Source organism: Corvus brachyrhynchos, unplaced genomic scaffold, assembly GCF_000691975.1.
Source record: "Corvus brachyrhynchos isolate BGI_N302 unplaced genomic scaffold, ASM69197v1 scaffold211, whole genome shotgun sequence".
Taxonomy (NCBI): domain Eukaryota; kingdom Metazoa; phylum Chordata; class Aves; order Passeriformes; family Corvidae; genus Corvus; species Corvus brachyrhynchos.
The window spans coordinates 163,792-179,899 of NW_008236211.1; the positions used below are offsets into that span (position 1 = coordinate 163,792).

Genomic DNA, 16,108 nt, shown 5'->3' on the forward strand with positions numbered 1-16,108 from the left:
AAGGGTGTCACCGACGGGGCAGTGAAGGGTCGGGGGAACACTGAGCGTTAGGGGAGCACTGAGGGAGCGAGGACTGGGGTGGGACGAGGTCCACGGAGAAGTAATTTCGGGGGGGACGGTGAGGAGGCACTAAGAGGTGAAGGCGGGGGGACAGTGAGGGTGCGAGGGGCAGGGCGGAGCTGACGGGGCACTGAGGGGTCGGGGAGGGGGCACTGAGAGGTGGGGAAACACCGACAGGGCGGTAAGTGGGCGAGGACTGGGGTGGCATTGAGGGGATGAGGAGCAGGTTTCGCAAAGAAGGGCTCTCGGTGCTGTGGCAGGGGGGGGGGGGTGTCCCGGAGGGCTCCTCAGGTGCTGTGACCGTGGGGACTGGGAGCAGTGGGGTGTTCCCAGGGAAGGGTCTGTGGGGACCGGTACTGGGACCGGGGGATCCTCGGGGGAGCTGTGGGGTGGGAGGTGTCCCCGCGTGTGTCTGTGCCCCATGCGGGGGGTTTGTCCCCATGGCCTGTGAGTCACCCAGGGGGATCCCTGGCCGGTCCCCAACATCCCCCCCCAGGGTTTCCCCAGTGCAGGGTCTGGCCCCCCATGTCCTGGAGCCTCTGCGGGGGGTGTGCCCCCATGGGGGACATTCTGCCGTGCCAGTCCTTGCACAAGGACACGCTGTGGGAATCTCTGTGCAGCTCTGGGGGGTCCCTGTGACCTGGCATTGAGGGGGGGACACACCCTCCAGTCAGGATGATCCCTGCACATGAGCTGATCCACAGGGAGAGAGTGTCCTTGTGCCCTGACACATGTGCCTGTCTGCAGTGCCCCGTGTGCCTGCTTGGAAAGGAGAGGGTGTCCCCACGTCCTTGGGTGTCTGTGGCTGCCCTGCAGGCACGCAGATGTATCCATGGGAAGGGGTATCCCAGTGTTCCCACCTGGGTGGGGAGGGTGTGCCCAGGCCTGTCAGTGACTCCAGGTGCTCCATGATCTCTCGGCTGAGAGAATTGGGATTGTTCAGCCTGGAGAAGAGGAGGCTCTGGGGAGAACTTGGAGCCCCTTCCAGTGCCTAAAGGGGCTCCAGGAGAGCTGGAGAGGGACTGGGAAGAAGGGCCTGAAGGGTCAGGAGCCAGGGAATGGCTTCCCAGTGCCAGAGGGCAGGGCTGGATGGGATATTGGGAAGGAATTGTTCCCTGGGAGGGTGGGCAGGCCCTGGCACAGGGTGCCCAGAGCAGCTGGGGCTGCCCCTGGATCCCTGGCAGTGCCCAAGGCCAGGCTGGACATTGGGGCTGGGAGCAGCCTGGGACAGTGGGAGGTGTCCCTGCCCATGGCAGGGGTGGCACTGGATGGGCTTTGAGCTCCCTTCCCACTTACACCATCCTGGGATTCAATGATTCCATGATTTTGTGTGAGGCATCTCCCCTGCCAGTGCAGGCAGGGCTGGGGCTCTCTCCTGCCTGTTCACAGTGCTCGCTTGGTGCTTCCTGGCTACCAAGGCAAGGAGTCCCCAGGAGCTCTGGGAAGCACTAGAAACCTTGTACTTGAGCACTTTGAAAGGCCTCAGAGTCTGGTATTGATGTTGACCCAAAATCCAGCTGCATTTCATTTAAACCCAAACCTGGGCTCGGCAGTGCTGCGTTCAGAGCTGGACTTGATGCTCTTAGAGGTCTTTTCCAACATGAGCAGTTCCATGCTCCTGGGATCACACCTGTGTTACGTGCAGCCTTGCAGCAGGTTTGTACGTGACAGGGCGGTGCAGTCACTAATGAGGAGACTTGTGGCAACTCCAGGGAGTTCTCAGGCTCTTGCTGTTGGAATTCTTGTTCTGACTGGTAAAACTCTTCACAACAACAAACAGCCCCGGAGCTTCTCCGAGGACGCTGTCACTGTTCATAACTAATTAATACCCTTGTTCTGCCTTGCAAAGTGTTTGGGAAGTGGATGCAAAGCTCCCCAGGGCAGCCCAGAGGCAGGGAGCAGACAGGAGCCAGGTGAGCTCCAGGGCTGGCTGTACCTGCTGGGCCGTGTCCGTGTGCCGGCAGGTTCCCGCAGTGGATTGGGAAGCTCAGTTTGCCAGGAGTTTCCCATCTCACGGGTCACAGCTCCGTGCTCAGCTCACAGGGACAGCTCAGGTGGCCTGAGCTTCATCCCATCCATCCTGCTGGGGCTTGGGACTGGAAAAAGGCTTTTCCCTGAGTCATCAACCATGGAGGCCGTTCCCAGTTCAAGTAGCATGCCGTGTCCGGGTGAGTGGAAGGATGGGAAGGGGCTGGGCAGGGAAGCAGCCCAGGCAGTAACAGGGAGAAGAGAAAGTGGGAAGGAGCAGGCTGGGCTGTGGGATGGGGTGTTGTCCATTCTCTGATGCATCCAAGTCCTTGGCAAAGTCCTGAGAGCACCTGAACTGTTGGTGTCCTGGTGTTGGACAGTCTGAGCTGAAAGTGAATGGATGAGTGAGACTGGAATCGATTTTCAAGGCTTTAGCTCTGGAATGAATGGTAGGACGTGGTGGAAGCGTGCAGCTGGGCTGCTGCTTCCTGCAGCATTTTGGAGGATTTTTCTGGCTCCGGTCTTGGCACGTTCCCGTTGCAGTGCTGAAGGGATCAACGCCTAAAGCAGATGTGCAGGGACCGGGACCGAGGAGCTGCTTTTGTTTCGTGGCAAAACGTGTTTTCCACAAATATTCTGGATTTAAAACAAACCACTGTCAGGCTACAGAAACCTCACTCCTGTGTTAACCCAGCTGTTACACTGCTAACAGCACCTCTCCCAAAAGAGCTTACATTCAAATGGAGTGAGATTTGCCCAGTCATGCCCCTGATTTATTCTTTTCCTACTTCATCTCTTCTGTTTTGTGAGAATGGAAAGGCAGAGTGGAATTCAAGGCTGAAGATTTTAATGGAAGGAATCTGCTTGGGAACTGATATGGAAAAGGAAAGGCATGTAAAGAGCAAAAAACATGGAATCCCAGACTGGTTTGGCTGGGAGGGATCTTAAAGCTCATCTTGTTCCACACCCTTGCCATGGGCAGGGACACCTTCCACTATCCCAGCTTGCTCCAAGGATTGAATGAATGAATTCAGGGAAGTTGTTCAGCCCTTGCCTTCTCTTTAAAGAGGCTTTGTGGCTTTTACTGGGTTAAAATACTGCTGTTAAACGTGCATGGTGTTCTGCTGGGCAGCACCTCTCACCAGAGGAATTGTTGTCAGCCCACACTTGGTTTGTGGGAATTGAATGTTGGTGCTTATTTTCAGGAGTACCTGACTTGAGCACACAAAAAGTTTAGGGCAATTATTGTTGGATGCAGCAATCACATGTGAGTGTTAAATATTGCTGAGGAGCTTTGGAGCGGGAACCAGTTCACTCTTTGTTTATAAAATGCTGCTGTGGGCACATGACACACTCATGCACCCCAGACCTGTTTGCTGGGACAGGCTGATGTTGAATTTCCATCCCCATCACACCGCATATCCTGGGCTCAGGAATGGGAGCAAAGGCCAGTCCTTACTGCCAGCACCCCGGACAAGGTGGAAATGAGGCCAAAGTGCAGCAGGGCCCCAGCCCTGAGCTCGTGTCACGGGGCTGTGGCAGGGGGGGACACCTGTTGGGGAGGCACAGTTTGCAGTTTACTCTCCTGGTATTGGACTATTCTCCCTTCTTGCTGCTGGGAATGGGAATGTTTCATTCCTAAAAGTTCTATCAGTGTTGAGCAGAACCTTCCCGTGGCTAATTGGCTGTGTGCCAGCTGGTAGATACATGTGGAGTAACACATGTGTATTTACTGGAATTCAGACTGAAAGCAGCTTTGGCAGGGATTCAGCCTGGATCTGAGTTAGGGGATCCTCAGGGTCAAGGGCAAGGTTGCTTGAATGGAGCTGGGATTCATTCATGTGCTGAGAGATCATGGGGCCAAACACAATTTCTGAGCAGAAAGAGGAGATTTACAAGTCAGAAACTTGCGGGCAGAACTTGTTCATCCCGTGGTCTGAGTTTGCTGAGGGCTCTGGAACAAGACACATTCATGTGCTTTGTATGTCATTAGCAGAGATGGATCCAAGAGCTGGAGAGGGACCCTGGACAAGGGCCTGGGGGGACAGGACAAGGTGGAATGGCTTCCCACTGCCAGATGGGATATTGGGAAGGAATTTTTGGCTGTGAGGGTGGGGACACCCTGGGCTCTGGTTGCCCAGAGCAGCTGGGGCTGCCCCTGGATCCCTGGCAGTGCCCAAGGCCAGGCTGGACATTGGGGCTGGGAGCAGCCTGGGACAGTGGGAGGTGTCCCTGCCCATGGCAGGGGTGGGAATGGGGTGGGCTTTGAGGTCCCTTCCCACCCAAACCAATCTGTGTTTCTGAGTATTTTGTTGATAGATATAGGCAAGAATAAATATTTTGTGAGCCCTTTGTGGCCCTACAGTTGTGCCCACTGAGAAGTGTGTGGCCCCATTTGCTGGCACCAGCACGTGTTTTTACAGAAATATCCTGGACAGCTGTGTTTGCTTTGCAGGGAAATCACCTTGAAGCTCCCCAAAGTGCAGGAAGGTCCCTGGTTTAGCATGTGAAGAGGTTGGAATGAGGATAATAAAGGCAAACCTCCCTGTGCCACCTGCTCCATCCCTTGTCAGCTGGTTGGGAAGAAGGATCTCATTTTTGCTGCTCTCAGTTGGGCATTGCTGGCACTGCAGGGGTGTGGTCTGTGCTGGGAAGGTCACTGCAGTGGTGTGACCGCTGGACTCTGGTGGGGGCACAGGTCAGGCCGTGAGGGGAGGGACTGGCTCGTGCCCAGGGTTTTCCAAAAGCTGCCCTTGGCAGGCGAGGGGAGCTGGGAGAGAGTTGGGCTGAGGCTGCTGAGAATTCCTTTAACACCTGTAACATCTTTTCCTTAGGTTATGCCTGCCGTAACATCTCCACCTCCAGTGCCCTCCAGAGTAAGTGTGAAGCCTTTCTATAAATCCCTTTTTTCCTTGAAATCCCTGGAGCAGGAGCTGACCCCACCCTGGTGTTTGTTTGCAGACAGAACCCACGTCAGCTGTGATATCAAAGGGGATGTTGCTGTCGTGCGCTTCAACACACCAAATTCCAAGGTATTGAAAATTCCCACTTAAGGCTCAGAACTTTTCTAACCTGCAGCCTTACAAAGTTGGGAGCAAAGGAGAAATAGGAAAAGGAGATCTTGGGATTTTAATGAGACATCTGGAGATGCCTCTTGGAGTACTTTGGGTGTGCTAAACTAATTTTTCTCTCTCCCAGGCACTTATTAAGGTCTTATTAAGTTCCAAATCTTAAAGAAATCTTAAAAAGATTCTAAATCTTATTAAATTCTTGGATTAAAAGTGGTTAAAGAGTGCGTCCATACTTCAGTGCTTAGGAATCCATAAATGCTTCCGATTCTGTTATCATGAATACAATATAAATAGAGCTCATTTTCATTTTTTAGGTCAATACAGCTGCAGTTGCTCAGGTATCAGGAGGCAGAAACTCTGTAAATGACATCTCAGGAATGCATCTAAAAATGCACTTTGGGGTCTCTTAACCAGTGGTGAATTTCAGATGTCATCTCACAGACGGACATGCTCTCTACGAAGCTATGGTAGAGCTTGCAGTAAAACACTGGTTTTTAAAGCTAAGCAGCTGAGCTGCTCTGATACTGTATGAGATATAAAGATTGAACTAGTAGTGCTATGAAAAATCTTGTACTAATTGTAGCAGACCAGAAGGGTTTTTCTATATACTCCTTCCTTTTGAGGAGCAGCAGCAGTCTCAGGTTTGAAATACCCTATTTTCCGTGAGGATTTTGGTGGTACCTGAAGAACCCAGGCTGGATTTGTCCTGCTTGTTGCAGCCTTTCAGTAAAGCTGGAGGGATGTTGTCAGCCTGGTCTGGGGAACGTGTCTCTGCTCATTGCAGGGGGTTGCATGAGATGACCTTGAAAAGTCCCTTCCATCCCAAACCATTCTGTGATTCTATGATTATGTAGAAAAAAAAACATTTACAAGCTCATAAAGTCAGTGTTTGGGGCCACAAACCCACCGGTGGGGAGGTTAAGGAAGAACTTCCCAACTTCCCAACCTGCTGCAGGGTTTTATCCTGGAGTGGGTTTTGTGCTAGGATGAGGCTGAAGTAACTTGCAGCAGAGCTGAGCTCCAGCTGAGCTCCTGCTGACGGTGCTGCTTTGCTCCCAGGTGAACACCCTGTCCAAGCAGCTGAGTGCAGAGTTCACCGACGTCATGAATGAGATCTGGGCCAACGAGGCTGTGAGGAGCGCCGTGCTCATCTCCTCCAAGCCAGGCTCTTTCATTGCTGGAGCAGATCTCAAGTAAGCACAGGGCCTCAGGAGCTGGTGGAGCTGTCCCTGAAATCCAGCAGCTTGTCCCTGACATCTCCCCAGGGTGAGGCACGGGCTGGGAGGGAAATCCACGTGCTCAGGATGCCAAAGCTGCTGGAATGAAGTGAGGACCTCGGCAAAGGGGGATGTGGCAAGTCCTCAAACCCGTCCTGGCTGTGGCACTTGGTCACTCCTTCCTGTGTGCTGGGGTGCAGCCAAGGAAACCCATCCTGGCTCTGGGCTGGGCATTGTCCTTCTGTCTGGGGTACAATGAGAGTGGATAATTCACATGCAGGACTCGTTTAAGCTGGGTTGGAGTGCCTGGCAGCCTTCCAGCCTGGCCCCTCGCTTGGGCAGGGTTTGGCACTCTGCCCTGTGTGGAGCAGCCTCCCAGGCTCCCTGGGTAACATTTCCAGGGTGTGCAATGATCCTGTGGGTGCCCACTGGCACCTGGAATGCCATTGGCTCCTACTGCTGACACTGACAGAACAGAATAGTTGCTTAAAGACATTAAAAGCCAGAAAGCTCTGAAGAAAGGAGGTAAATTACAAATAGACCCTCCAAAACCGTGTTACTTTTTTGGCTGGCCTTGTCCAGGGACAGAGACTCGCTCCCTGTGCAGGAGGGAAGGAGGTGAGCAGAGCAAAGGCCAGGCTGTGGTTAAGAGGTATCTCCTGGCCTCAGCACCTCCAGCCTCCCAAATTGCTCCTGCCTGGCACAGGCTGCGAGCCTCCAGGAGAATAATTGGCACAGGGAGCCTCTAATTGGCAGTGTGGCATCAGAGCACTGGCCATCTGCTCCTCTTAAGATTGATCCTGGGCTCTTTCCTCTACCCTTCCTGGCAAGTGCTTTGAGGCTTCCTGTGACCCCTCTTCCTCTCCCAAAGGCTTCCACAGCCCTGGCACAAGGGAATCCCATTCAGTGCCTCAGGCACAGCCCTGTCGGCGTGCAGGGCCTGACCCTGCTGGGTTTGGTCTCCTTGTGTTGTCTGATCCAAAACTGGGGCCTGATCAGCTCTTGCCTGCCTGTCAGGCACTGGAGTTTGTGGGGAAAAAAGGGACAAACTCGTCAAAACCTCTCATTTTCCTGCTGTTTTGTCAGTGCTTTTCCCCTCCTGATCCACCTCTCTCTTCTCCTCAGCATGCTTGAAGCCTGCAAGACTGCTCAGGAAGTGACTCAGCTCTCTCAGGATGGACAGAAGATGCTGGAAAAGATTGAGCACTCTCCAAAGCCCATCGTGGCTGCCATCAGTGGCAGCTGCCTGGGAGGAGGGCTGGAGGTACTGGGCAATCCTGGGGCTCACAGCAGGAGTGGGAGCTGACGCTGCTGGTTCTCTGATTATCCAAATGATGCCGGCAGGACTGGTACTGTGAGAGGGGTTTGGGAGCTGACGAGGGCTCATTACATCATGTAAATGAGTTTGTGGCAAGTTAATGGCTTGGTTGTGCTTCAGGGCTGTGCCACGTGAGTTCTGCTGCTGCTGTGGAAAGAGAGCAAATCAAATCTGAACCTCTGTGAGCCAGGCTAATATTTAGATGAGTGTCCCAGGGAAAACTGGCTGTTTCCAGCAGGCATTGGAGCTGCATCAATGCTGCTGGCAGGGTTCAGCCTGGAAATTGCTGCTTTTCAGATGAAGTGAGTTTTGTATCCCAGCAACTTCCATTCTTTATAGGGCTGCTGTGAGAGGGGTGAGTGTGGGGACCTGGCCAGGCTCCACCCTGCCAGCAACTCCTCTCCAGCACCTTGGCTGGATCTTCTGCCTTGTAACCTCCATCTAGGAGTTTGTAAACTGCAAGGCTCTGCTAATTCCTGGAGCAGAGTTGTTACTAAAGCAGTGTGATCTTGGGATGGCGTCTCTTCAGTTTGTACTGATTTCTCAAGCAGTCACAGCTTTTTACACCCACTGTGTTGACTCATCTGGACTTGGTAGTCCAGGGATAAACCAGGACTCATGGCTGATCCATAGATGGGACTGTGCTCTTGGTGTGATGAATTAATTAAGCCCTTGATGGTCTAGGTGAGATTTAAAATCAGCTTGGGAGTTGGATGTTCATCTCATACCTGCTTGCTGTCATCCACCAGGAGAAGCCATCAGTGAGCACAGAGGGAATTTGGGCAGTTGGGTTGAGGAATTGGGGCAGGGTCATGAGGAAAGCTGAGGCAGTGTGTGGGAGAGAGCTGTGTCATGGATGCCCAGTTCTCCTGTGGTCTTTCATAGGGAATCTTTTCCTTGTCTCTTCCTTTTTTTAAGGTTGCCATTGCCTGTCACTACAGAGTAGCAACAAAGGACAAGAAAACAGTCCTGGGAACACCTGAAGTGTTGCTGGGTCTCCTGCCTGGAGCAGGGGGTACTCAGAGGCTGCCAAAGATGGTGAGTAAGAGGACTACTTGAGTCTATAGCCCCTTCTGCCTGGCAAGCTCCCACTCTGGAATCCTCTTTCTGCCCTTCCAGGTGGGACTTCCTGCTGCCTTTGATATGATGCTGACTGGGAGGAACATCCGTGCGGACAGAGCCAAGAAGATGGGGCTGGTTGACCAGCTGGTGGAACCACTAGGTCAGACACGGTGTCTCTCAGTTCCTTGATGTGCTGCTGCCTGTCAGGGAACCTCTCCCCTCGCCAAAATGTGTGGAGAGGTTTTGTCCTGCTCTGCAGGGGAATCCCTGTTCCCACCTTACAAGCACAGGGACCTTGAAATGTGAGGCTGCTGCAGAAGCTGAGTGAACAGGAGAGGTCAGCATGGAGGGCAGGCCTGCTGGCTCTCCTTAAGCTAATTATCCAGATAAGAGCCCACGTTCCTCATTTATCATGTCAGAGGACAGATTGCAGCCCCTAATGGAAGGACAATAGATGACTGATGTCTGTGTTTCTGCAGCCTGCAGATGGTAATCCCTGACGGGAGCTAGAGCAGGCAGCCCCCGTGGCTTAGGCACTTGGAATTGCCAGCTGGCTGTCAGCTGGGTGGAGAAATTCCCTGCAAACTTCAGGATTCCAAGTGCTGAGGAGGCTGCTGGATAATGTATTGCTCCCAAAGTTCTTTCACTAGGGCAGCTTTCTTGGAAGGTGACTAAACACAGGAGTTTGAGGACTAAATCCCCCAGAGCCTCCTGAGAGGTGTGGTCAGCCCCACCCAGGAGTTGGAAGGGAAGCCACAGCTCCGGCTGGCACTGCCACGGAGTTAGAGGGTGCTGAGCGTGGTTTCCTCAGGCAGAGCATGGCCAGAGCACACTGGTGATGCTGAAGAAAATAAAATGAACAAAAAGGTGCTGCTGCCCACCCTGAGCAGTGCCAGGGAAGCCCTGGTGTCTGTGCTGGCCCACAGGCCAGTGCTGGATCACTGAATGGCCGGGGTTGGAAGGGACCTTGAAGCCCATCCAGTCCCACACCTCCCACTGTCCCAGGCTGCTCCCAGCCCCAATGTCCAGCCTGGCCTTGGGCACTGCCAGGGATCCAGGGGCAGCCCCAGCTGCTCTGGGCACCCTGTGCCAGGGCCTGCCCACCCTCCCAGGGAACAATTCCTGCCCAATATCCCATCCAGCCCTGCCCTCTGGCACTGGGAAGCCATTCCCTGTGTCCTGTCCCTCCATGCCTTGTCCCCAGTCCCTCTCCATCTTTCCTGTCAGCTCCTCCAGGCACTGGAAGGCTGCAATTAGATCTCCCCAGAGCCTTCTCTTCTCTGGGCTGAGCAATCCCGATTCTCTCAGCCTTTCCTCACGGTAGAACTGTTCCTCTGATCCCTTTGGTGCCTCCTCTGGACTGGCTCCAGCAGCTCCACATCTTTCTGCTGCTGGTCCCAGGGCTGGAGGCAGCCTGGATAAACTTTCCCACTTGATACTTGCTTAGAAGTGAATTGGTTTTTAAGAGCCAGCAGATGTGGCTTTTTATTAACCCAAGTTGCTGAAAGGAAGCGTGAGCTTTGTGAGGAGCTGCTGGGAATCCTGGCTCAGCCCAGAGAAGCACATAGGAGGAACACAGAAACACAAATGATATGCAAACATTGGATGTATTCCTTGTTACCCAAACAGCAGCCAGTGCCAGGAGGGCTCCTGTTCACTCTGTGTCTGGGGAAAGCAGCTCTACCTGGGGTGATGCTTTAACTGATGACAGAAAGCTTGGAAGGAGACAGACACCATCAATCAGGAGGCAATTTCAGGGCATGCAATCAGTTCTCCTTCAGCAAGGAGCTGTGCAGCATTCCCTGGATCCAGCTGTGGCATGTGCCATTTGTAAAAGAAAGCAAATGGGAGAGGACAGCTCAGAGCTCCCGGGTTAGGGCACAACAAAACACTGGGAATTAACTGCAGGTAAAGTAAACCCACATATGTGGGGTCAGCCACTTGGTGGGAATGGTTCTCACAGCTCAGACTTTAAATGAACAGCAGTTTTCTTCAGATGGAGTATCAGAATCCAGCACTTGTTAATGCATCCAGGCTGCTGGAAACAGGAAATCAGGGATTGACATCTTAGAGCACATCAGGCCATAAAGCTGAAGGTCTCAGCCTTGAATGGTGAGAAGAGAATTTGGAAGCTGGTGAAGTCTGAGCTCTCAACTCCCAAATGCTCTCAGATTTCCAGTGAATTCTCTAAAACCCACTTGGCATTGCTGAAATGGAGATTATGCAGCAGCTCTGAGCTGTGTTTTGTCTGCTGCCTGTAAAATCAACTTGTTTTGTTTGGCCTGTTTTTCCTTGGACTGGCTCTGACATTCTGCCAGGGCAGGAGGGAAACTTCCACAGGGAGCTTCCCTGAGCTGTCAGTGTTTGTGCTGCTTTATCTCCTCCTTGCTGATAGACTCCCCCAGCAGGGAGCAGCTTCTGGGGTCTGCTGGGTGAAAACCCTCAAGGTGTTACACAGAGAGGAGTGAAACAAAGGGGCCACAGAGATGCTCCAGGGGCTGGAGCCCCTCTGCTCTGGAGCCAGGCTGGGAGAGCTGGGGGTGCTCACCTGGAGAAGAGAAGGATCCAGGGAGAGCTCAGAGCCCCTTGCAGGGCCTGAAGGGGCTCCAGGAGAGCTGCAGAGGGACTGGGGACAAGGCATGGAGGGACAGGACACAGGGAATGGCTTCCCAGTGCCAGAGGGCAGGGCTGGATGGGATATTGGGCAGGAATTGTTCCCTGGGAGGGTGGGCAGGCCCTGGCACAGGGTGCCCAGAGCAGCTGGGGCTGCCCCTGGATCCCTGGCAGTGCCCAAGGCCAGGCTGGACATTGGGGCTGGGAGCAGCCTGGCACAGTGGAAGGTGTCCCTGCCCATGGCAGGGGGAGGATTATATGACCCTTAACATTCCCTTCCCAACCAAAAAATTCTGTGATTAAAACCTTAAAACTGAGGACTTCAGCCTTTTGTGGAGGAGGACGAGAGTAGTGGGAGCTGAAACAGGAGGGAGTTTCTGATTTTGGATTTTATCTGTGTCTGTGGGGTGTTTCCTTAGCTCTGAGGACTCTGCAGCATCTGGGTGTGTTTGGAGCAGTTGGTATGAAGGTGAATGTCCCTGCCCAGCTGCAGGGACACAGGGTTGTCATCTCACTGGGTTTGTTCAGCCCAAGGTTGCATTTAGCTCCAGGGTCTACATGGTGGCCCTGTGCAGCTTCACAGGCACTGCTCTGTCATTAATGACTCAGTTTGTCTCTGGCAGCATCTCACAGCTGCCTCCTGTGCTGTGTCCTCCTGTCCTGATGATACAATTGTCTGGAAATGAGGAGGATTCCTGTGCTTGGAAATTGTGCAACCCACCCTCAGAGGCTGCTAAAACTGGTTTTGTGGTGGCTTACTTCATTGTGGGACAGCTTTAATTTGGGCCAGGTGTCACAGGTGTCGCAGTAGCTAAGGCAAGTGAGAGGTTTCCTGCACTGGGTGCAAAGGTTGGGGTTGGTTGGACATTGGCTCCAGTACAGGTGATTTGCAGGGATTCAGCACTCCCGAAATGCTGTCTGTGTGTTTAACAGCTCAGCACTGGCACGGTGTGGTGGGGCACACTTGTTCCACAGAGGAGAGGAGAGGTGCAGCAAGAGGGAGGGGAGGCAGAACACCTCAGTTCCCTCGGGATTCTGGGTGCCTGCAATTATGGCAAGTGGAAGGTTTGAGGAATAAAGGGCACAAGTGGCAAAAAGATGGTCAGGAGCTGAAGGCACCTCCAGAGTGGTCATGGAACCTCTGTCCTTGGAAGTGTCCAGAGGCTGGCAGAAGGTCCCTGAGCAACCTGATGTGATTGCAGAGCTGGATGTAACTTGGCCCTGCTCCCACAGGGAGCTGGCATTCCAGCATAATTGTGCACAATGCCCTCTGTATAAATCCTGTGGGGCCTTCATATGGTCCTGCTGAGCCTTTCCACCATTGCTCATAACCAAGAGAAGCCAAACAGGAGCGGGAGCAGTTCAAAGGCCCGTCATGTTGTGTCTGGTCCTGGTTTCCCTGCGTCCTCAACCCCCGGGGATAACTTGTGCTGTGTTCTCTGCTCTCCCCAGGGCCAGGAGTGAAGACTCCAGAAGCAAGAACAATTGAGTACCTGGAGGAGGTGGCCATTGGTTTTGCCAGGGGACTGGCCAACAAGACTGTGTCTGCCAAGAGATCCAGAGGGCTCATGCAGAGTAAGTCAGCATGGAGAAATCCCAAGGGACAGCAGTGAGTGTAATCCAGCTTGGCTTCTCCAGGATGTCTTCGTGCTCCTACTCAATTCCATTTCAAAACCTCGTTATTTCATGTTGGAATCATCTCTTGAGCAGCGTGGGGTGGTAGAGGAAACATTGCTCTGCAGATCTGGGCTTTAGCAGAGCTGGACATGGTGGCTCCTGAGGTTGCTGGAAGGGAGCCAGGCATCAAGGAGTGAGAGGGAGCAGGTGCCTCCAGGGACTGTCCATCTGCAAAGTTTTTGTGGCAAGTTCTGTACCAAGCTCGTGAACTCAGGTGGGAAGAGGCACAAGGGGCTGCTCGGTGCTGATCCTGGATAGCACAGCCCAGAAATGGGGACATCTCTGGGAATTCTGCTTCCCGGGGCTCAGTCTGTCACCAGTTGTGTTAGGAGGACACTTCAGCCCTCAGTGAGACTCGTCCATGGAATAATCCACGGGAAACCTCTGAGCAGCCCCTGCTGCCTGTGCCTGGGTTTCAGGTGCACGTTTCTAGTGCAGATATTCACTTTTGTAGTGCCTTACCTTTGCAGCCCATCCTGGCACTGTGCTGACCCCTCTTTTGTCCCATCTTGCAGGGCTAACAGACTATGCCATGGCTCTTCCCTTCATGAGGCAGCAAGTTTACAAGACAGTGGAGAGCAAAGTTCAAAAGCAAACCAAAGGACTCTACCCTGCTCCTCTGAAGATCATCGAGGTAACCCCCCTGGGAGGTGGGAGGAACTGCAGGCAGGTGGATCTGCGGGATCATGTGGGACAGGCAGAGGGAAGGTGATCCTTCCTCTGAGTCAAGCCAGCATCCTGATCCTCACAGAGATCAGTCCTGAGGAGTGCTGGCTGTGGGGTAGAATTCAGAATGACTGCCCAAAATATGATCACCAGTTTATGGGTACTAGTACCAGTGAGGGGTAGAGCAGGAATCCCAACTGAGGGAAGGCTTAGCTAGAATATTTTGTCCATGAAACTTTCAGCTGCTCTTTTCCCAGGTTTTCTGTACAGTCTTTGAAGAGTTCGGGGGACCTGTTCGACACCATAAAAATAGAAATTGCTTTAATTTTCATAGCACTAACTACATAATACTTCATTAGTCCCCTGTGTTACACAGACATCCTGTTACAGATGCTCTGTGATGAATCTTCGTTTTGAAATGACTTTTCACTATTGTTGTTGCCAAGACTTCTTTAAAACCTGTGAAGGATTCAGAGAGCAGTGACATTACAGGAGCACAGTTCCTAAAACCACAAGGGATGGCTAAAAATGAACCTGCTGGTAAACTCCTCGCCTGTCCTGTGCTAGAAGGACAGGGTGACACAGCTCTGCTAAGAGCAGCAGGGACAGGACTCAGGGAGCCTGAAATGTGCCTTGAAAGTTGGGGAGGGGTCGCTGGAGACAACAGGGAATCCTGTTAAAGTGTGTGTTTGCAGCATGACTGAGCCGTGGTGTCTTTACTGCCTTTGGATTAGGTCGTAAAAACTGGTCTGGATCAGGGGAATGATGCTGGATACCTCATTGAATCCCAGGTAAGGAGAGGAGATCCTGGCAGGGATCAGGTAATGGTGTGGTGAGGGGATCTGTGTTTAACCACGCAGAGGGTTCATCACAGGCTGCTGCTCATCTCTTTCCAGCCCCTGCCATGGGCAGGCCACCTTCCCCTATCCCTGGTTGCTCCAAGCCCTGTCCAGCCTGGCCTTGGGCACTGCCAGGGATGGGGAGCCTCAACTCAAACCACTCACAGGCAGGGCCAGTGTGGGTGATTGATGCTGCTCCTCCTTGATGGGGGAGCAGAGCTGAAGTTCCACACCCCCTCTAGGAGCTGGCTGTAGGTGTTTCATCTCACTCATCTGACCATGCTGTCACATGAGCCTCATGTCCTAAACACCATCTAGTCCTGCTTGAGCTTTGCTGGGACACAGGGAAAACTGGAGTAGAGTTTAACTGAGGGTGTAGGACAGACTGTGGTGGGCAGGTCCAGGGCTGGAGCAGGCAGGTGTCCTCCCCAGCAGCTTGTGTGTGACCCGTTTATTCCACACACACACAGAATCTTTGTTTTCCTCAGCCATCCTCATCCCTCCATTTCTCTGCCATAATAAACAACCTATCCCTATTTATTTTTTCCTCACTGGTCCTGTTTTTGCCACAATTGTGCTCAAATTTGTTATTTCTGGTGCCACAGAGGTAATGGTGTCTGTGCACAGAGTCACAGGTGAGGTTACCTGGGCACTGCCAGGTCTGCAAGATTGAGTCTCCAGCAGTCCCACGTTCCCATCCGATTATCTCTGTGTTTGGGTCATCCCCAAGGTCATTGCCCCTTAAATGCTGGTGAAATCCATCCATCTCCCACTTCCCTGACGTGCTTTGTAACTCCTTTTGTTCCCTTCTGGTGCCAAGGCCTGCTCTGAGCTGTAGCTGTCACCTTACCAGTGCCCTCCTGGCTGTGCCCCATCCCTGCTGGTTGTGCATTCCACCCACATTTGGTCTGGTGCTGGATAAAAGCCATGGGATACTTTGTTCCTTACAGCAAAGAATGAATGGGATTTTTTCTGAGAGCAGCAGCAGCAGCAGGATGGAGATCTTCCCAGAACCCCTGAAGAATAATAAGTGTCAGTGTCATGGCTTTTTTACTGCCTCCTCTCTCCCCCAGGACAGGAGTTTGCAGATTCTCTTCTAGGCTTTGTTTTGGATATTTTAACTCGCAGGGCAGTGGTGAAGGAAGGTACAGCCTGCTCCAAACCACATTCCCTACTTTTCCTTGGCAGACTTGGCTCAGTCAACCTTTGTTTTGTGTGTGCTTGTGCTTTGTGTTCCTCAGAACATTTGTGCTGAGGGCTGGGAGGTTATGCAGGCCTTCGATTTTGTTACCTGTGATGCTCTGAAAATAGGATCAGGCTGCTGCTGTCAGAGAGAACAGACCTGTTTGTAAAGGTCAAAGCCTGAGGACAGGGTCCTTCCTCCTGGATCTCTGGGGACAGTGGCCCCAATTAGTGTGGGATGCATGGGGGTAGGAAGCGTCTCATCTCAGGGAAATCCAGTCCTGTCACTGAGGAACTGAAATCATCAAATCCCAGAATGGTTTGGGTGGGAAGGGACCTCAAATCCCATCCAGTGCCACCCCTGCCATGGGCAGGGACACTTCCCACTGTCCCAGGCTGCTCCCAGCCCCAATGTCCAGCCTGGCCTTGGGCACT

General features: G+C 52.9%; 1 protein-coding gene across 1 annotated transcript in view; it reads left to right on the forward strand.

The window, feature by feature from the left end:
• Positions 1 to 2,036: 2,036 nt before the first annotated feature.
• HADHA (hydroxyacyl-CoA dehydrogenase/3-ketoacyl-CoA thiolase/enoyl-CoA hydratase (trifunctional protein), alpha subunit) overlaps positions 2,037 to 16,108 on the forward strand; it is a 22,699-nt gene continuing 8,627 nt past the window's right edge. The window contains exons 1-10 of the mRNA XM_008642667.2: positions 2,037 to 2,228; positions 4,863 to 4,904; positions 4,990 to 5,060; positions 6,159 to 6,292; positions 7,442 to 7,580; positions 8,553 to 8,672; positions 8,754 to 8,856; positions 12,762 to 12,884; positions 13,502 to 13,620; positions 14,387 to 14,443. Of these exons, the coding sequence (XP_008640889.2) occupies positions 2,189 to 2,228; positions 4,863 to 4,904; positions 4,990 to 5,060; positions 6,159 to 6,292; positions 7,442 to 7,580; positions 8,553 to 8,672; positions 8,754 to 8,856; positions 12,762 to 12,884; positions 13,502 to 13,620; positions 14,387 to 14,443 (948 nt within the window). The 5' untranslated portion in view covers positions 2,037 to 2,188. The remainder of the gene's footprint in view (positions 2,229 to 4,862; positions 4,905 to 4,989; positions 5,061 to 6,158; positions 6,293 to 7,441; positions 7,581 to 8,552; positions 8,673 to 8,753; positions 8,857 to 12,761; positions 12,885 to 13,501; positions 13,621 to 14,386; positions 14,444 to 16,108) is intronic.